Raw genomic sequence first — 20,601 nt, 5'->3', positions numbered from 1 at the left:
ATACTTATGGACCTAACTGTATATTCATGTAAACATGTAACTATAGGGCAGTATATTCACAAGTCAGTGCCCGACTTGAGCATACTTCTCTTTGTCAGTTTAATATCCATGTCACATAGCATTCTCTCCTCCTACAGTGCCTTGTCCATCTCAACGGATAACCTTAAGTGGTTTACAACTGTAAGTATTAAAATGACAGTCGAAATAAACCATACTGTAAAGCATAAAATTATATTGTGTTAAAAAATATCACAGTCCATTTTCTCTCTTCAGTGCAAAACACTGTGCCAAAAATCAGCAATCAGAGAGGAGATTCAAGAGGTGACAGAAGTTTTATAACAGCCCTTTAGCTGTTTTATAAATACATTTCAGTTTGTTCCTGCATATTCTATTCCAGGTCCATATAGTATATCCTGTGCTTCGTCATGTCAACACGGAATGAGAGAGTAGCTCTGTTATAGGTTGTCTGAAGATCATGACAGTGGAACAAGGTTTAGAGGCGTCAGTTCTCATCAACCCCTGCAGTTTCCATTTTCTCCAGAATCTCCCCCAACATCTCTGCCTTTCGTTGTTTTTTGGGAACCACTGTGAGGGAAAGAAAAATATAGGGCAAACACAGCTGTCATTTCAACAATGTAATGCATTTGTGTTTTCTTATCAAGGCTGGTGGTGTTACCATGAAAATGCTCAGCTGTTTTCCGCCTCAACGTCTCCACTGTGTCTTCAGTGTCAGCCCACTCCAGAACGAGGCGTCTCCCATACAGATGAGTGCTGTGACACAGTGCAGCGAATGCTTTCTAAAAGAAACAGCAACATAGTACTTTTATGAGCAATGCACACAGAGTCAGTGATGGCTGATTGTGACATTGGGTGGGTGGGCTAACAAATGCATTATACCCATCAATAGTTCACGATGCAGCAACAACAGCATCACATCTGAGATACCAACAGCAGCGACACTATATAGCTTGTTATAGCAAGTGCTCTGCAACAACACTAGAGAGAAGTACCCACAAGAATGGCCTGATACCAAAAAACTCTATTCTTTTCTCTTGAAACCAAGTAACACAAACTTAAGATTATGTTGTTTGTCCATTTGTTATTTGAACATCGTTTGGACGATGTGTCCCCAGTATTTTCACTTCCAATTTTTCTTCTAAAGGCATCAAAGAAAATGGATGATAAATTAAATAATCCAACTCGTTCATGCGAACGCCCGTGCTAACCTTCCTCTCCCCACTCCTGAACAAGCAGCACCAAACTGTACGTACCATTACTCTGTATGTCTGCTGTCATTGGTCAAAAGTCAGTGCCCTGAGGGCTGAATGTATTTAGCCTGAATGATCAGCAAATCAAGAGGGCGTGTCACAACGCCTGTCACTCACTTACTACGAAGACAAATGGAAGCTGATGCTACTGTGTTTGGGCTGTAAAAAATAAGCCCATTTAGATATATCCTGTGTTTTTCTTGTGACTATTTGGTGTGGTGCCGTTGCTGCTCTAGGTTCCATCAAAATTTAAAGCAATCTGTTCTAAGGTTTTTTTTAACAATAATTTTCTCATTTTTATTGTAAAAGACCTGCCGTCCCTGCTTAGAATATATTGTACTATTGTTCTAATGTACTATTCTATAGGTACCTACTCTCTAAATGGCTCTACATTTCTTCAGTGAATTTCTAAAACCTTACCTATTCTGAGAAAGACTGTTTAAAAAAAAATGTATATACTTACTTTGGCATCCTGTTTGGTGAGGAAGTCGATGAAGCCGAACCCCCTATGATTCCCTGACCCAGTGGCTTTCTTTGGAAGACGAACCGTCTTCAGCTCTCCAAACGTACTGGGAGGAGAGGGAACAAAGTTAAGCCATTATTCTTTTTTGTATCACACAATCCAAACAGCAAAAATCTCATGTGTTAGAGTGAGTGTGTGTGTGTGTGTGTGTGTGTGCGTATATACCAAAAGAGCTCTCGAATTTCCCTGACGGAAGCTTGGAAGGGGACATTGCGCACAAGGATCTTGGATCCCGTCTGCTTCTTTTCAGCTTGCCTTTTCTTGTGTGATATTTCAACAGAACTACAGGAGGAGATGGGAGAGACTAATTAGTGAGGGTAGTAGTGATGGCCAACCACCAGTCAGACAGCCACACTGCTCAATAACCTCAAGGATCCAGCCAATAGATTGGAATAAATAGCATTTTTGAATACCAAAATATTTTTTTCTGCAGTAACAGCCTTCTTACCATAGTCTGATATGCATGCATGGATGGGGCAATGACCTACTGGGATTTGTTTTTTCTTTCGAAGTTAGCATTTAGAGAGCACCACAAGATTTAATAGCGATGACACTGGTTTACTCATTACTGCTGACATATAGTGGTATAATGTGTTCCCCAAAGGCTTAAGAACAAGTATTCTAAACATTATTTTCTTTTTAACATCAAGACAGCAGTATAATATGAAGAAAATACAACTTCCAAGTTTTCAGTTTCAATAATGTTTTCAAACCAAATATATGCACATTGTCTGCTACTGATTCCAACATGCTAATATTTGGCTCATTATGACTGAACAGGGTATATGACTTTAGTTTGAATATGGAATACAAGCTAGTCAGTTCATTTCTGTCACAGCAGATGCAGGGCTAACAACCCTACCATCACCATCATCAGCACTACCTTTTACAGATATGTGATTAAATTCTCTATTTAGATGCATCTTACCGTGTGGCTTTCTCAGAAATCTTCAGCTCTAACTCGTGATCATCAACACTACAATGCTGGCAAAAGTTGAAGGAGAGAAATCACATTTAGCAAGTTTAGCAAAGAAGGACATGGGTGAAAAGCCTGACAGGTCACTGCAGGCTATGTGTGTGTGTGTGTGTGTGTGTGTGTGTGTGTGTATGTATGTATATATATATATATATATAATATATAACTGTTAAAAGAAACACTCAATGGTAGGGAAAGTGCTCAACAAATAAGGAGCAAATTAATCAAGTGAGTCAAGTAAATTCTTTATGAGACAGTACAAGCCTGTTTCATGCCATAAGCAATCATCAGCTGTCAATAAAGCCACTCGGGTAAGAACATACCATTTACTGCCTCGTCATGCACATCACGTGCACAATGTCCAATGGGGAAGGGAGAGGTGCGACATTCAAAAATTCAAAAACACGTGATCGCTAACGGTCCAATGGGGGGGGGGGGTTGGTTGGTATTTGTCTGTTGGTATGATTTGTTTATAATTACAAAATGTATGTCTGCAACTGCTGGCCAATTCATTCCTGTGATTCAATGTGGACATTTCTGGTTTGCAAATGATGAAATATTTTTCAGGTGGACATAGATTGCACATTTTACTGCTGGTTGAATATGCTTTGTTCTTTGGGAGGATTTTCCAGGTGGTTGAATAATTAATGTTTCTGTCCGCCAGTGACCAAATATAACGGCTTAAAGATGTTACATTCTTTAAATGGTTGTTTCTAAAGCTACACGTGTGTGCATTAAACCTCTTTTTGAATGTTCCCTCTGTTAGACCGACGTAAGTCTCTATTTTGCCATTGTCATTAGAGGCTTACGTCGGTCTAACAGAGGGAACATTCAAAAAGAGGTTTAATGCACACACGTGTAGCTTTAGAAACAACCGTTTAAAGAATGTAACATCTTTAAGCCATTAAAACCAGAAATGTCCACGTTGAATAACAGGAATGAATTGGCCAGCAGTTGCAGACATGGATATAAGCACCTATTTTGCAATTATAAATAAGTCATGCCAATAGACAAATACCAACACCCCCCCCATTGGACCGTCAGCGATCATGTGTTTTTGAATTTTTGAATGTCGCACCTCTCCCTTCCCCTCTGGACGTTGTACATGTGATGAGCGTGACAGGGCAGTAAAAGGTATGTCCTTTCCCGAGTAGCTTTATTGACAGCTGATGATTGCTTATGGCATGAAACAGGCTTGTACTGTCTCATAAAGAATTTACTTGACTCACTGGATTTTATATATATATATATATATATATATATGAATGTATGAATGTATGAATATGTGTGTGAGTGTATATATATATGTGTGTGTGTGCGTGTGTGTATATATATATATGTGTGTGTGTGTGTGTATGTATATATATATATGTATGTGTGTGTATATATAGTATATATATATATGTATGTGTGTATATATAATATTATATTTATAACATAATTTTGGCAGTCTTAGTTTTTAATGATAAAATGGAGAGAAACAGGAAGTACAGGATGGGGGAGGGAGAGGTGCAGCAGGGGTCCCAAACCAGATTTAAACTCAGGATGCTGTGATCAGGCCTGAACCCAGATGTAATGCTCTTTACTGGCTGATTCATTAGAACACCTCCTACCCCTCTTTCTTTCCCAGGTACCGTCCCTAAAACCAGAGAGAGGTTATACTGAGTGTGAATGGGTATACGGGGTTGATACCTGTAGCTGCTTCATGGCCTTCTTTGCTGCTTCAGCAGTTTGATATTGGATAAAACCATAGCCCATGGACAACAGCTTCCCTGGGATTAAAATAACAATGTTATTAAGTCATTCCTATACAGGGTTTCAACTGCTCGTCACAGGTAGGTCTTGAAACATACATTTTAAAAAACACACAATAAGTATTTATTGTTCTTTACAAAAGAATCCGACACTTTTGGGTGATTAATTCTGAGACTCTCCAGTCATCTCAGATGGATTATTAGCACTGCACGGGTATACTAAGACTTTGCGTCATGATGCAGCAAAGCATTGCTAATCACTGTTGATAAGTCATGTGAATTACCATCACACTTTTTTTTCTGCTGCACTCAGTTTTTAACTTCACCATTATTCAATAAAATGAAAGGAGTGTGTTAGGAACTCCTTGTGGCATAACCCCTCCAAAAAAACTCTGTATATTAGCTAAAATAATCCATCCTTTGTGTCCATTTACATCCAAAACATCACTCTCTTCTTTTACCTAAACTGTGCCTAATAGCTAGAAAAGACAGAAATGCAAATAGCCTAAGCAGGGTACAAGCTGTCAAAGTTGGATAAATGCATTGGATTAAGCCTATTCACAGGTAAAATAGGTTACAGACACTTTTATTTTCATTGCTACTAATTTACCCCTTTGATAGTCAGAGAATGGCAGTACAATGCAGTTGGAATTTCTTGTCATTGGTCACCAAATGTTATTGAAGTGGAAGTTGTTTTAAAACATGCTCTATCAATCTAAGTGTGCGATAGATACTGCTGTGATGGTTCAGTACCTGTTCTATCTTTCTTCTTGGAGATGGTGCAGGTCTTCACCATGCCACATTTGGAGAATGTCTGCAATGATCCAATCATTTTTTGATTAATTTTACAATGTTACAATTTCATTTAGCAGACGCTTTTATCCAAAGCAATTGTACATCTGAGAGTTAATACCAACACAAGCAAGGATCTAGTCAGGAGGCAACAACGCAAGTAAGTGTAAAAAAAAAAAAAAAAAACTAGGTTCAAGTCCAATAGGACATTGTTGTCAACAGGCAGTGAACAAAGGCAATGCATAGGGTGCATAGAAGCGATTTTTAAAATTTTTACTAATACCATCAGGTGTGGAGGCGTTCGAGAAAGAGCTGGGTCTTTAGCTTCTAATTAATAACTATCTTTTAATTAATATATCAATTACATCAGTCTATCCATCACTCATTGCTTGATGTGAGAGTCTTATTCCTAACTTGCCCCACCTCTCTTAGTTTCTCCTCTGTAGTGCTGAAATTAAGGTTCTTTATGAAGAGTGTTGCACCAGGAACATCCTCTTCACCATCCTCTTCATCATCCTCTTCTTCTTTGCTCACCTCCCCCACTACCCCATCTTTTGCTGTTGCTTGGGTTTCGGGGTTGGACAGATCTGAAAGATGTTCTGATTATTCAAATAATCGTTTTCATTTGTGAAGAAATACTTATCTATAGGAAAACACAGTGGGTCAAAAAAGAAAGCAGGTCTTAGGTATGTATGTGTTGTCGTGCATGTGATGTACACTACCTGAGTTGGGTTTGGCTGTTGTAAACACACCTACAGGGGCCCACTCCAAATACAGCGGGATGTGATGGAACTAGAAAGAAATTAGGAGATACGCACTGAGTATAGGTCGTCGACCTTAATACATGTTGCAGTGTTCAGTTTTGGTGAAAAACCATACACACCTTGCTGTAGGCCAGCCTGGTGAAGGCCCGTTTAGCTTCAGTTGGTTCCAGGAACTCTATGATGGCAGTGAGTCCGGAGGGAGGCAGCAGAACTCGGCCCAAAGAGCCATGGGGTGAGAATAGGGCCTCCAGCTCTGACGCAGTCACCCCTGCTGGAAGATTTTTCACCAAGATCACACTTGTGCTCCTTGCAGCTGCTGCCTGGGTACAAGTTAAAGTCCACACAGAAATGTATTCGAATGATATACAGAGACCAAGATAAAAGCTTTCTAACTTTAATTAAAAAACAAACATCCGTAGTATACTGTTGCACCTTTTGTAAGAGAAAAGGGGGTAAGAGACACAAAACCACCCTAAACTTACTTGGCTGAAGGAATCCAGACACACACTGTTGTCCAGTAAGAATTGGCGAGTCTCCTGGACAATCTGGGTCTCTCCTAGAGCCATCCTCACAGCAACACTACCCTTTGACTCCTGCAGGGAGAGACAAAGACCAGACAAGCAGATAGTACATTTAAAAGCCATTTCAGAATATTTATCATGCTTGATGACCCACATGGGGTGTATATTGGGGGTGGGAACATGAAATATGCTGTCCAAGTAATGGTGTTTATGGATCTGAATGACACTGGATTGGTAGTGCTCCTCACATGGTCCAGAACTTTGCTTTTGGTGGTGTTGTATTTCTCAGCAATGGTATCTGCCACTGCACTTGTGCCCAAAAATAGGGTATTCCAGTTGTGGGAGCTGCAAAGGTAAGAGAATTAAGAGATGCAAAGGTCAGAAATAAGACCTCGCTGGTGCAGTATAGCAGAAAGAACTGACAACTGATTTAAGATACTTTTATACAAAAGAGCTGTGTAAGGGCATGCGCACCTAGAGCTTGCAGCTTTGCTTTTAGCATCTCTTTGCCGTTTATAAGACGAGGAGCCAGGGCCAACCGAGTCTGAGGATTCAGTTTCTTTCTTCACAGTGGAGGGTAGCAGGTGAAGCATCCTGCCCTAAAAAAATATGAGACATATACATTTATGGCTCACTTGCCTATTGTTTTACATTCGAGTTCATGACTTCAAATTCAACTTCAAAAAAGAGGCCACACCTCAGGCTAAAAATGAGTGTTTACTTCCTCTTTAAATGTTTAATCTTTCGCGTAAAACGACATCTCAAATATCAGTTGGAGTTTGAGTTACCTGAAAGATGTGTCCATCTAACTGAGCCAGAGCTGTTACAGCATTCTCTGGAATCATGTATGTGACAAAGGCAAATCCTTTAGACTTCTTGGTTAGGTTGTCAATGGGGGAGAGCACTTCAGATAAGGGACCTGTAGACAATGTAGATTTATGGAAAGAGGTCATCAATTCGTTTGTGTGCGACTGCAAGGTTATGTGCACATTTGCCTGTCGATGTACATTTTAACACACCATGTTTGGTAAAAAGGTCTTTGATCTCCTCCTCAGTGCACGTGTAAGGAAGGTTTCTGATGAAAAGTCGCCCTGACTCTGACACATCTTCCTCTTCCTCATCCTCCTTCAGCTTCCTGGTGAAGTTCCTGTCAATTTCCTTTTCCTGTCTGTCCCTCCGGCCTTTCCATGCATCCACACGGAATACTTCAATGTAGCGCCCCCCTAAAAACGCATACAGAGGGCACATCAACTTCAGTCAGAAAAACAATATGCATACATAGCAGCATCAACCATGAGAACAAACTTGCATAAAATATGGTATATATCTTACTCACCCATGTAATCTTTATTCTTTTTTAAGGCCTTTTCCACTTCTTCCTCTGAGTGCAGGTCCACATATACATAACCTGATACAAACGCATACAAAACATCCATGCAGGATAGGCATAGACTACAAATACACCTACATACACCCTATTTTTTAAAAAATCTGAAAATTTTTTGCAGATGCTTTCAGCCACACACCTGTTCTGTTACCACTTTCATTCTTTCCAATTCTGATGGCTGCAGGCTTCAGTGGTGTCATGAACTCTCGTACTTGTTGCTATTAAGATCACACATAAAAAAGCCAGCATCTTAAATATGAATATTTGAACAGATTGGTTATTTTCTACAGGAATCGCTTTTACCTCATTTTTGCTGCTTTCAGGTAGGTTATGTTCTACAGGACTCTATTTTACCTATTTTTTTCTGATTTCCAGTCTTTTCTAACATTAAGGTATCACTTACCTCTTTGACATTGAAAGGGGCTCCTCTTAGTTTCACTGTGAAATCTGTGGTAGGCTCAATCTAGGGAAGGTAGGGGATAGACAGAGGAAGAAGGGATAGGGGTGTGGTTGAGCGTCATAAACCAATGGTGTTTACAACAAATACTGTGTTTTACTGAATACTACTATTTCACATGTAGAAAGAAAAGCCTGAGTTGTCTGCACACTCACCTCCTGTTTGGCAGTTTTATTGGTTTTGCTTTGTTTCTTATTCATAGAGGAGATTGAAGTTTCGGCCTTTGGGGTGTTGTCTTTATCTCCACTGTCATAGGCACTGTCTGCCTGAAGCACAGTACCGCATTCATCCTCTTCATCATCATCATCGATATCTTCATCTTTATGTGTTTCTACACTCTGCGCCAAGTTGCTCTTTGTCTGGGCCATTTTGGAGCGCAGATACTCCATATCAGACAATTCAGATTTAAGAGCGTCTTTGGGGGCATCTGGAAGTGAGAACAGACTCTTTAGACATCTCTCTCACTCTCTACTCACTCACTCACTCTCGCTCTCGCTCTCGCTCACACACACACACACACACACACACACACAATTTACTCATTAAGAAGAAGCTACCATTGACTACCTGTATCTTCACTATCATCCTCATCTTCAGATTGGTCTGAATCAAAATTTAGGTAATCATCAGAGGCAGGTTTCTTCTTTGTCTGAGTCTTTTCCTCTCCAGTGCCAGGGACAGCCAATTGCATTGCATCATTGGCCCAGATAGGCACTTGACTGCGGTTCTGGTGCACTGACATAAACTCCTTGAAAGCCTGGTCCTCCTCAAGCTGACAGGCACACAAGCATCCAGAAATACACAAAGGACAGTTATTTATGACATTTAATAGTTAATTACAGCAGTAATTACACTTAATAATGGTAAATTGGTGCCTGACACACTGTTCTTAACTTGTAACTCTAAAATCAAGACTGGCATAGGTTCCATGTTATATATCAAACTCTAATATGAAATCTTTTCTTGTTTTTCAGTTAATTATTTGTTAAAACAAATAAGAATGACTTACTTTGCCCAGAACACTGGTGTCATCTTTTTTCTGATTCTTTTTCTATGACAAGACCAGAAAGAACAAGAGACTTGTTGCAGTTCCAGTTAGCAGCATATTATGATGAACAGCTACCACAGCTTCAGTCAGTTGGGTGAAACTTAAACTCCAGAGAGTAACAATAATTATAAAACAAAACAGCAACTTCCAATTCCTGACGCTATATAATTTAACGGAAAAGAAATTATTATTTCATTAATGGTCCTTAGACACCTTGTCTTTAATGGATTCATAAGACTACATAATGTTCAAATCAAGATAGAAAAAGAATTGAATCTGGTATTACTGTAACAGTGCAAAGGGAAACAAGGCTTTTAGGTTGTTCTCTCTGGTTTTACTGCTGCTTACTTTACCTTCTTGGTTTCTTTTTCAGCTGGATCAGTGGATAAGCTTGGGTCTGACCTCTGGGTGTATTTGCTCCAAGCTTTTGCTTTAGTGGGGTCTCCAAAGGCCTTGCACATCTCCACCTGCAAAGAAAAGAAGCAGGTCTCTGATTTCAGATTTTAAGAGAATCATCTGCAAATATGTATCAAGCGATCAAGTGACGCTTAGGTTAACACTGAAACCAATTGGACAAATGGTTTTTAGTACCGTCACTCGAGATGTGTCTACGAAGCTCTTGTTGAAATGTTTCATCGCCCTGTCCGCATCTTCCTCAGTTTTGAAACCGACAAAACCGAACTTACGAAACTTGCCATCCTTAGTAAACTTCAGAGAGCAGTCTGTCAGGGTCCCAAATGCAGCAAACATCCCTCGGAACCGTTCCTCCTTCATCTACAAGTAATTGACAGTTATCAAGTGCTCATCTTAAATTACGATTTTACAACAGCAAGCTCGTCACAGAGTAAATCGAGCAAATGTTTTCTAGGCGGATTACTTACCCCATTGGGAAGGTTTTTTACGATGAGTCTCGACATGGTTGTCGGCAGTATATACTCAAAATGAACAGAAACTTGAGTTTAAGCGAATGTCAACAAACAAGCATGTCGATCTATCTAGGTCGCCATTTAGAGGAGGAGGGGCTTCTTCCATCCGGGTACTCCAGACCAGACTAGTCACACACAGAGGTCCGGATGGCGCTCTCAGGGGCCGTCTACGTTCACCATAAACAGCTAGACCCCCCCCCCCTCAAACACACACACAGAGTCGATTAATAATATTAGCGGGGGGGGGGGGTTCAAACTGACTTCTCTTCTTTTTTGGGTTTGTTTGTGTTTGGCTGAGAACAGAAGCAAAGGAGCGAGTTTAGTGTAGATAAATTATACACTGTTAAGTATCTCTTCCTGCTGTCCAGTGACGCTAACCGCAGAAAGACGCATTCCCCTCACCCCCCCCCCCCCACTCCTCCCAGCATCCATCAGCAGTGCATGATGCCTTCAACAAAGTGGACAAAATACGGTGAAGGAAAAAACCTCGCGCCACAATAATAGTTTCTTCCCTGTTGTAGTTGGACTAATCATCCCTGCACCGGACTAATCAACGTCGGTTTTACGCTGGATGCCCTTTCTTGACGCAACCCTCCCCCTTTATCCGGGCTTGGGACCGGCATTAAGAATACTGGCTTGTGCATCCTTAGTGGCTGGGTCTGCCCTCACACACACACATATTGCGGTCTGTATATAAAATTGTACTTTTTACTTTTTGCTGTTTTTTTAATCTTTTTTATGTATATCTCATATTTTATCCGACAGTATTTTTTTTCTATTGCACCATAATCGCCAAGCTAAATTCATAGTGACGGTAAAAGAATTTCCATCCATCCGTTATCTTAACCGCTTATCCTGCTCTCAGGAGCCTATTCCAGCAGTCATTGGGTGGCAGGCGGGGAGACACTCTGGACAGGTCATCACAGGGCGGGCGGGCCGGGCGACACACACACACACACACACACACACACACACACACACACACACACACACACACACACACACACACACACACACACACACACACTCTTGGGACAATTTAGTACGGGCAATTCACCCGACTTACATGTCTTTGGACTGTGGGAGGAAACCGGAGCCCCCGGAGGAAACCCACGCAGACACGGGGAGAACATACAAACTCCACACAGAGGACAACCCGGGATCACCCACCAAGGTTGGACTACCCGGGGGCTCGAACCCTGGACCTTCTTGCTGTGAGGCGACCGCGCTAACCACTGCGCCACCGTGCCGCTCCGATAAAAGTTTCTGATTTAAAACTAAAATATAACAAGAAACGAATGGACGGAAAGAATTGTTGATCTTAGAGAATACACAAGATGTTTTATTGGTTCAATCAGCGGTGCAGTTGAGGGAATACGCAGGTATACCCCATCTCTTCTTCTGGCAATCTGGAGTATACCCACCCACCAGCCTTATAGCCATTAAAATATATGGGAGAGTGTGCCCACTTCCTCCTCAGTAATCTGCCCACCTTCTTTGTAGTATACCCACCTCTTTAACTATCACTTGAGAACTGGGTTCAATTCACTGATGTCTTCCCCACTTAAGGCAGATCTGTACTGAATTGGGCCTATCTTCTATCTGCTTCTGATAAAATAGTGTCATATTGGAGTCGGCCTAATGCACATAAATTATGGCGTCATTGAAATGAAAAGAGTTGGAGAAATGAAAGCGTTTGCGTCCCTGAATTAGGGAATGCAAAAATTAGTGAGATGGAATCATTTTAACATTTGGATTTTAAAAAGAAAAAAGTGGCTTCTTGTTTTGAGTGTGTTTATTGGACCACCAGCAACCTGTGGGAATGACAGTTGTGAAAATACTCGTGCCAATATTTCAACTTTGCTCAACAAATATAGCCGGATAAGCTCTCCATTTTACATTGGTGAGTATATAGCCATCCATTCATTATCCAAACCGCTTATCCTGCTCTCAAGGACGCTGGAGTCTATCCCAGCAGTCATTGGGCGGCAGGTGGGGAGACACCCTGGACACCCAGGCCATCACAGGGCCCCCCCCCACTCCACCCCCCCCACACACACACACACATTCATACCTAGGGACAATTTAGTATGACCAATTCACCTGACCTACATGTCTTTGGACTGTGGGAGCAGACACAGGGAGAACATGCAAACTCCACACAGAGGATGACCTGGGACGACCCGCCAAGGTTGGACTACCCCAGCCCAAACCCAGGCCCTTCTTGCTGTGAGGCGACCGCACTAACCACTGCGCCACCATGCCGCCGTGCGCGTGTGTGTGTGTGTGTGTGTGTGTGTGTGCGTGCGTGCGTGCGTGCGTGCGTGTGTGTGTGTTAAAGAAGAACTCAGTTTCTGAGTAGGGTTAACAATACTGTTGTCCTTGAGCCATCATTATTAGGGGCATTCCTCTTGTTTTTGGATTGGAAATCATCGTAGATTTCCAGGAAAGTTTTGTTCTTGGTTTCAGGCAGAACAAGGAATATGTAGCTTCCTACTAAACAGCAGATGCCTAAGAAAACCAGGAAACAGAATTGCTGCAGCCCAGTCTATGGAGAAAAAAAAACATAATATTGGTTAGACTGACCCCATCCTTTTATCTCATATCTGGTTGGTGATCCCACAAACATCATTACTTCAGGCACCCACCACAATGAACGGGAACAGCATGCCTATGAAGAAGAAGCTAAACCAGCTCACAAATCCGGCAATCATGTATGCAGCAGGGCGCGTGGCTTGTGTGAATAATTCTGTGGTCAAGATGTTCGTCACACCACCTGTGGGAAGACGACGCAACACAGGATATTTCTGATAAACACATAGACCTACGGTGTTTCCAGGAGAATAAATGGAGAATGCGTGTAAATTAGAGATAATTTGGTCAGTTACCTGGTCCTAAACCAAAACTTAGGATAAAGGCGAAAACACAGGCCATGCTTAGGTAAGGCACAAATGGGCTGGCAGCCTTTGAGGACAGAAATCACACAAAAGCATTCTGTGAGCTGTTAACACGTGTCAGGGTTTAGTATTTTGAAGTGTTTTATGAATGTTTCCATGGAGCGGGGCTGGGGGTGTGGGTATGTGTCTTTTGGAGAGACAGCTGATATCAGAAATATTTTCATATTTTCAATACAAATGGCATGGTAAAAGAAAAAGGTACATCACAATTGAAAACCAGAGTTGTGCAACTCACATTCAGTGCAGACAGCCATCAAACAAATATCATGTAAATACAGCCAATCCTCAAGACTTACAATAAAAAAATTGTAGTATAATAGACGTGTACAATATGTGAAGAGATGTTGGGTACATCTTCTTCCTTACAGTGCATAGTCTTAACATTTACATTAGTTACCTGGAAGGTGAGGGTCAAAGTAAATAAAATGCAGCAGATGCCCATCAGAGTGTACCCTCCCAGGATGAGCGCTTTCCTTCCCAGTCGCTCAATAAGTATGCCCTGGTAAGACACGGCATGTCATGAGCTCACACAAGCAAGAGGTGCCCAAAAACTTTTAAGACTTGTGTATTGCAGGACATTACAGTACTACAGGGAACCAGGGCACAGCTCAAGGTATGGCAGCTATCTGGTATGGTACTTACACAGGTTAAAGCAGTAACACATTCGCAGACACCTGTGCCTACAGTCACGTATGGTATTTTATCAACTGGGATGCCAGACCGAGTGAAGACGTAATCTGCATAGAAATATATCTGCAATAAACAGAAACAAGAGCACTTTGTAAGAATGTGGATGCCTTACGATAACAGCTTTGCAAAGGAGCAAACAAAAGCCATATTTGTTGATTTTATTCGTGTTTTTATGGAAAGTCTCCAGAGTGATTATTTGCTGACAGTGATGGAAGCACCCGCCTAGAGTCCATTCAGAATTGTAAGACTGCAGATTTAAAAGGGTCGTACAGCATTGATGCCGTTAAGCTGCTGTGCAGAGTTCAGCAGGACGATGGTGAGAAGTTGCCAACGCAGACTGCGATCGGTGAACAGCTCCCAGGGTTTCTTGGCCCGGACTCCTACCATCGCGTTCCTTTCTCTCTCCATATCCTCTCTCTCACCACCACACTTATCTAAACCATGCAGTTGCTCCAGGGCTATACAGACAGGAAACACGAGACACGAGTCACCCACATGGCCAAACTAGTCTACAAACTTCCTTTGTCTGCCTTTGCTAATCAAGCAAGACATCTTCTTGGATAATCTCAGAGGATTTCAACACGAGACAATTCCTCGCACATTATCATGGTATTACTTAAAATTGGTCACATGACTGTATTTTGTCTATCAGAATCATCACCTGCGATGATCCCAGATATTAACAGAAATTCCAACCTTTTCAACCATGCTGTCATGTGCATCACATGAAACCAATTATGGCAAGAAAAAAAAAAGAAAACCTCTTAATATTCGTTAATGACATTTTGACACTTTCCAAAACGCTGGTATATTTCCACTTCATACCACTGTAAGAAGAGGGAGCAGAACCCCCCACCCACCACCACCACCAAAAAAGAACCATAGGTTCGCAGACAGTTTTTACCCTTTGTACAGCCCTCTTCATCCCCTTTGTCAAGAAGCAGGTAGCGAGGGCTCTCTGGGAAGAAGGGTAGGATTAGGAGCTGCATGAACGCTGGGATACAGGTGGTTGATAGCAAAATGGGCCAGTACTCTTCTTTACCCAGTAGCTCACTGTGAAACAAGACACATTTCCCCTCAACATGTTTTGAATCAATAAAACCAAAAACATTATCGCATGAGCAAATCCAAATTGACAGCGATAGAAACCTTGTATGGGAGATTCTAGCAATAGGTTCCGAAATGAAGAAGAACTTTTGAGAGGTTCTGAGGACACGAAGAGCTTACTTGAGACCAATCACTTGTCCAGTCAAGATCCCACCGGTGATGAAAATGGAGGTTCCCATTGCCATAGTGCCACGAAGTGCTGTCGGAGCTATTTCCCCCAAATACAGAGGCTGAACACAAATGCCAATGCCTGCCAAAATAATCAGATATTACACACACACACACACACACACACACACACACACACACACACACACACACACACACACACACACACACACACACACACACACACACACACAAAAGATGCTTCATTGGAATGTAGGCACTTAGGAATGCGGTCTTTGTGAGTGTATTTGTGAAATATTTGCCTGCATTTATTCCTGTGAGAAAACGTCCAATGATGAGTAATTCAAATATTCCTGTAGGGTAGCTCACACCCATCAGCAGTGCAGCGCATATAGCAACAGAATTATTGGCTAGTAGCGTCCCTTTCCTGTAGCAGACAGAATAAACATGAGTGGAGTACATTTTAGTTTTTTCTTTTTTTGTTTTGGTTTTTTTTGAGGGGGGGTGTTGAAAAATGCAAAATTAAACAGAAAAAAAATGACAATTTGAAAGAATAAATCCTTTTGACTATACCTCCCAAGCTTAATGGACAGTGTTCCACCAATGGATGCTCCGATGAACCCACCTACAGTGAATATTGAGACGATGGTGGACCACAACACAGTGAGAGTTTGCTCTGAGATTTCAGTTTGATAACGCTCCAGCCAGGTTTGGTTGATGAAATTCTGCACATTCTGGAGAAATGATGGGGGGGGGGCAATATTGTGTGTATCAGTTTCAACTGAACAGAAATGATAGATCAAGCCATGGTGTAACAGACAAAAAAAGCAGTTATCTTGAATGCTAATGCATTACTGCATGATGGCCAACAGACAACAATTGTATATCAGAGATGAGAACAACAAACATTTCCAGGAATTAGTAGAAATGCTAGTCATGTCAATTCATTTTACATAGTTCACTACAAATAAGTCATGTGTTCTCACAAGCATGCAGGCAAACGGGAACCATTCAAAATTAAGGTGTTCTTCCCAGGAAGCAGAAACATTATACAATATTGACAGATCTAGTAATACAACTGATAATGCTACGCAATTACAATGCATCATATCTTTGGGTATTTATGAAGGCTTTGCATCTTCCCATAAACCACTGAAACATTAATATACAGGACTATTGATTGCAGAGCTCGGCATTCAACCACCTGTTGTATAAAGCCAGGCGGACAGCCTATGGTTCTTACCTTGGTGGGTGCATTGATTATCGAAACGTTATAGCCGTACTGAAAGGTCCCTCCAATGCAAGCTGCAAAAACAGCCAGTAGCAGTGATTTGCTAGGACGCTGTAATCAAAACAGAGGCACATGTTTAATGGTCGAAACAACCATCGACAACTGCGTACAGCCTCTTACCATTCAACTTAGTTTGTCGTCACAGTATCGAAACACATTCAACGAACAGCATCTCTTTCCTTCTTATTCGCACTGGACAGCATACCTCATATGTTGTCTTGGTTTCTTTGGCGTGTTTAAGCAAAGGTTCATATTCCTCTCCATATTCTTTTTCCATTCCGATGCCACGATGTTTGATGTTTAAGTTACAACTTTTCGATCCAAATGTTCTTTGGAGTCTCCCGAGAGGACAGCACGGCTCTGTCTTTGGTTCTGCGGGACTAGCCTGTTCGCAGAGAATAAGTCCGAATAGAAAAACCCCAAAGAGGAGGACGGGGTGCACACTAAATACACCGAAGACCGCACAGACGAGCCATTGTCCCCAGCGTGTCAAAAACTGAATTACTCCGGTTATTAATTGTTCAGACGATCCAAATCAGCAGGGCTGACCCGCTGCATAGGCACTATAGGCAAATGCTAGGCGCGTAAGACGCTCTAGGGGGCGCCCAAATCATCTAATCTCATCTCATCTCATCTCATCTCATCTCATCTCATCTCATCTCATCTCATCTCACAGCCGCTTCTCCGGGGTCGGGTCGCGGTGGCAACGAGCTAAGTAGGGCACCCCAGGCGGCCCTCTCCCCAGCAATGACGGGGAGAGGGACGCTACGCCCGGAGGCGCACAACTTCGACATTAAATTTTTTTATTTTCTTATGCACCTCTAGCAATATAATACAAACACGTTTTCCAAATATATTACATTGTACACAACCGAAATAATTTTCTTGACTGGATCTTCGACTTGACGCTTTCTCCCCATTCTCACTCTATAACGTGCGGTGGTTGCGGGTGGGGGTGGGGGTGGGGGGTTAGCTATCCTAAAACTACCTGTCCTGACTGACTTCTGCTGTTGATGTCGATGTTGATGATGACGGTGACATGTCTAAAAAGCCAAAATTATCTGGTATCCAGGGGAGAAAAAGAAAGAAAGAGAAGGAGGAAAAACATGGAAAAGATAAAGGTAGCGAACTGGCTTCAGAATTGGAGCAGTTTCACAACTTGCCATCAAGTAACATAACAACAATGCAACTTCTGACTTTCCTACATGAAAAGAAGCTGGCAGAAATCCATCCTAACATGTGGGTACCTTTGAGAATTCCTGCCACTCTCCCCATAACACTAGCTGCTGCTGAGAGGAGCTTCTCTAAACTCAAACGGGTTAAAACCATGGGGAAAGAGCGCCTGGACTTTCTTTAATAAGCATAAACCACCAGGTATTAGAACAGCTATCATAGGATGTGTAATGTTTACGGATGTGTACAACATTACAGTGATTAATATTTACGACAGTGATGTATAGGCCCTTTTCACATGACGTCAGAGAACTTCCGTTCTGACTCCTTGTAGGGTATGCTAACTTCCGGACGGACTATGGAGTTTACATGGTCACTCACAAACCTGCCTGAAATACGGCTAGATGATGTGCCACGGATTGCCGAAACATTTGCATTAACCAAACGGTCCAAACTCGACAACGGCTACAAATTCTTAATCGAACGGTACCTGTTTGATTATGCTAAATAACTTATGTTAAAGGCAATAACTTTAAATCATAGTCAGAAAAAAGCGAGATCTTGAGAGAGAGAGAGAGAGAGAGAGAGAGAGAGAGAGAGAGAGAGAGAGAGAGAGAGAGAGAGAGAGAGAGAGAGAGAGAGAGAGAGAGAGAGAGAGAGAGAGAGAGAGAGAGAGAGAGAGAGAGCGATCGATCGATCGATCGATCTTGAATTCAACTAAGTAACTTATGGAAAGATCGCACCATCTCAACCAATCTGAAAATGAAGATACTACAAACAGTTGTATGGCCAGTCATGATATACGGAAGTGAAGGATGGACTTTGCCTAAAATAGATGAAAAGAAAATCAGTGCTGCCGAAATGTGGTTTTGCCGCCGTTTGCTGAGAATACGTTAGATAGAAAAACAAACAAATGAAAGTGTGCTACAGCAACTTGGAACAAATATGATCCTTCTGACTCTCAGAGATAAAAAACGAAACACTTAAAGACCCAGTCCTGCAGAAGGTCAGTACCCACATCAGAGACAATACATGGTACAAAGTTGCAAGTGACACCCAGCACGCTGAAACACTCAATAAGTACAAAGAAATCAGTAGTAAGCTCACTGTGTCACACACAGATGACATCATCCTGCGAGGCACAAAGATTGTCATCCCAGCATCTCTTGAACACAGAGTGCTGCAGCTAGCCCATGAAGGACACCTGGACATTGTAAAGACAAAGACACTCCTCAGATCAAAGGTATGGTTTCCTAACATTGACCTGAAAGCAGAACTCACTGCTAAGAACTGTCTAGCATGCCAGGCCAATTCACCCATAGCACAGTCGGAACCTTTGAAGATATCCGAACTACCAGTAGCCCCCTGGCATAATGTCAGTGCAGATTTCTATGGCCCACTCCCTACAGGAGAATACCTGTTAGCTATCATAGATGAATACACGCACTACCCAGTAGTTGACATTGTGAGATCCACTTCAGCTAACACAGCAATCCCAGCCATAGATAAAGTGTTCTCCATGTTTGGAAATTTGAGAAACCTAAAAACAGACAATGGCCCTCCTTTCAATAGTGAGCAGTTCTCCAAGTTTGCCGGCCATCTAGGTTTCCGCCGCCAGAAAATAACGCCCCTCTGGCCTCAAGGAAATATAACAGCAGAACGCTTCATGCGCATGCTTGGAAAAGCTGTCTGCGTGACAGAAACTCAGAGCATCCCATGGAAACAGAGACTCAACACGTTTCTGCGTGAGTACCGCTCCACACCACACAGCACCACTGAAGCATCACCTGCAGAACAGATGGTCCAATGCAAAATCCACACCAAGATCCCGATGATCACCACGACCATTGAAAGTGACATTGACCACAAAATCAGAGAATGAGACAAGACTGCTAAAGCAAAGATGAAGTCTGACTCAGACACACGCTGTCATGCCAAGTCAAGCGCACTTACCCCTAGTGATAGTGTGCTTCACCAACAACCCAACCACAAAAACCTCACCCCTCCGTATAACAGTGAGCCTTACACAGTGTCAAAGGTCAAAGGCTCGATGGTCACAGCAACCAAAGATGGACATTCCATAACCAGAAACTCTCCTTTCTTTAAAAAGACCAATGCTGAGATACAGGACACTCAAACAGATCCTGACGAGGATGATAGTGACACTGTTACTGTTGCAACACCGAGGTATCCTTTCAGAAGCAATTACCAGCGCCCGTCATACCTCAGTGACTATGATTAAGATGGTTACCTGTAGGCCATCAATGTGGCCAAATGTATGAGTTTAACAATATAGATGAAAACTGTCATGTGTTTCAGACTGTTTACATTCAGTGCATTAATGGATTCATCTGAAGGACTCGAAGAGACTGTTCTGTCTTTAAAACCTTTTACACTGGTGAGTTTATTTGAACTTGAACTAAGACAATGTAGCATTTGAATTTTAAATTGTATGTTGAATTGTGATTGAGAATTAATATTGCTATTGAAGATAGTAAGTGAATCAGTTATGTCTAAGACCTTATAACCTGTTTGTGAAGACAATGGTGTTAATCTTTTTCTTCTTTTTTTTTAAAAAAAAGAGAGTGACGTAATGTTTACGGATGTGTGCAACATCACATTACAGTGATTAATATTTATGACAGCGCGTATTGCCGTCATGTGCAGTCATACATTACGTGAGGCAGAACCCGCGAAATCAGTTAGTCAGACAGTAGTTCACAGTACGGCTGTATGGACTGAACCTGAGCTTCTCCAGTAAAGTGCCACGTTTGTTTAATAAGTTGTCTGCCTATTTGTATTACACACGAGAACATCACAAGATGACATAGTCGATGA

General features: G+C 41.9%; 2 protein-coding genes and 1 long non-coding RNA gene across 3 annotated transcripts in view; 1 reads left to right on the top strand and 2 right to left on the bottom strand.

Annotated features, from left to right (window-relative positions):
- LOC130108352 (uncharacterized) overlaps nt 1–750 on the top strand; it is a 32,402-nt gene extending 31,652 nt beyond the window's left edge. Inside the window, exons 2-3 of the long non-coding RNA XR_008809875.1 lie at nt 138–180; nt 663–750. This is a non-coding gene — a long non-coding RNA (uncharacterized LOC130108352). The remainder of the gene's footprint in view (nt 1–137; nt 181–662) is intronic.
- rbm19 (RNA binding motif protein 19) lies at nt 85–10,486 on the bottom strand. The gene is made up of 24 exons (XM_056275221.1): nt 10,372–10,486; nt 10,082–10,264; nt 9,844–9,957; nt 9,452–9,493; nt 9,010–9,214; nt 8,598–8,869; nt 8,389–8,448; nt 8,125–8,203; nt 7,935–8,006; nt 7,618–7,821; nt 7,387–7,517; nt 7,073–7,197; nt 6,847–6,943; nt 6,560–6,670; nt 6,197–6,397; nt 6,036–6,105; nt 5,737–5,900; nt 5,275–5,335; nt 4,460–4,539; nt 2,720–2,775; nt 1,957–2,073; nt 1,732–1,837; nt 677–797; nt 85–585 (listed from the first exon to the last, which is right to left on the bottom strand). The coding sequence occupies exons 1-24, from the start codon at nt 10,405–10,407 to the stop codon at nt 503–505; spliced, it is 2,790 nt and encodes a 929-aa protein (XP_056131196.1). The 5' UTR covers nt 10,408–10,486; the 3' UTR covers nt 85–502.
- A 2,277-nt stretch (nt 10,487–12,763) lies between these two features.
- Nucleotides 12,764–16,867, bottom strand: slc2a11b (solute carrier family 2 member 11b). Its single transcript, XM_056279459.1, has 12 exons — nt 16,796–16,867; nt 16,543–16,641; nt 15,873–16,033; nt 15,602–15,726; nt 15,291–15,420; nt 14,968–15,116; nt 14,334–14,521; nt 14,016–14,126; nt 13,771–13,872; nt 13,305–13,380; nt 13,065–13,192; nt 12,764–12,964 (listed from the first exon to the last, which is right to left on the bottom strand). The coding sequence occupies exons 1-12, from the start codon at nt 16,865–16,867 to the stop codon at nt 12,764–12,766; spliced, it is 1,542 nt and encodes a 513-aa protein (XP_056135434.1).
- Between the last annotated feature and the right edge of the window lie 3,734 nt (nt 16,868–20,601).

This window comes from Lampris incognitus, chromosome 1 (assembly GCF_029633865.1).
Source record: "Lampris incognitus isolate fLamInc1 chromosome 1, fLamInc1.hap2, whole genome shotgun sequence".
Classification (NCBI taxonomy): domain Eukaryota; kingdom Metazoa; phylum Chordata; class Actinopteri; order Lampriformes; family Lampridae; genus Lampris; species Lampris incognitus.
The sequence above is the reverse complement of the archived record's forward strand: the minus strand, read 5'-3'. Positions and strand labels throughout refer to the sequence as shown.

What these genes read in the sequence shown, in the direction of transcription:
- rbm19 (XM_056275221.1), bottom strand. Translation starts at nt 10,407, where the DNA reads ATGTCGAGACTCATCGTAAAAAACCTTCCCAATGGG. An exon ending in ATAAAACTGCCAAACAGGAG is followed by an intron (nt 8,449 to 8,597) that starts GTGAGTGTGCAG and finishes TACCTTCCCTAG; the next exon opens with ATTGAGCCTACCACAGATTT. An exon ending in AAAGAATAAAGATTACATGG is followed by an intron (nt 7,822 to 7,934) that starts GTGAGTAAGATA and finishes ATGCGTTTTTAG; the next exon opens with GGGGGCGCTACATTGAAGTA.
- slc2a11b (XM_056279459.1), bottom strand. Translation starts at nt 16,867, where the DNA reads ATGGAAAAAGAATATGGAGAGGAATATGAACCTTTGCTTAAACACGCC. An exon ending in TGAAGAGGGCTGTACAAAGG is followed by an intron (nt 14,522 to 14,967) that starts GTAAAAACTGTC and finishes CTGTCTGTATAG; the next exon opens with CCCTGGAGCAACTGCATGGT. An exon ending in CTTTGACCCTCACCTTCCAG is followed by an intron (nt 13,381 to 13,770) that starts GTAACTAATGTA and finishes CTGTCCTCAAAG; the next exon opens with GCTGCCAGCCCATTTGTGCC.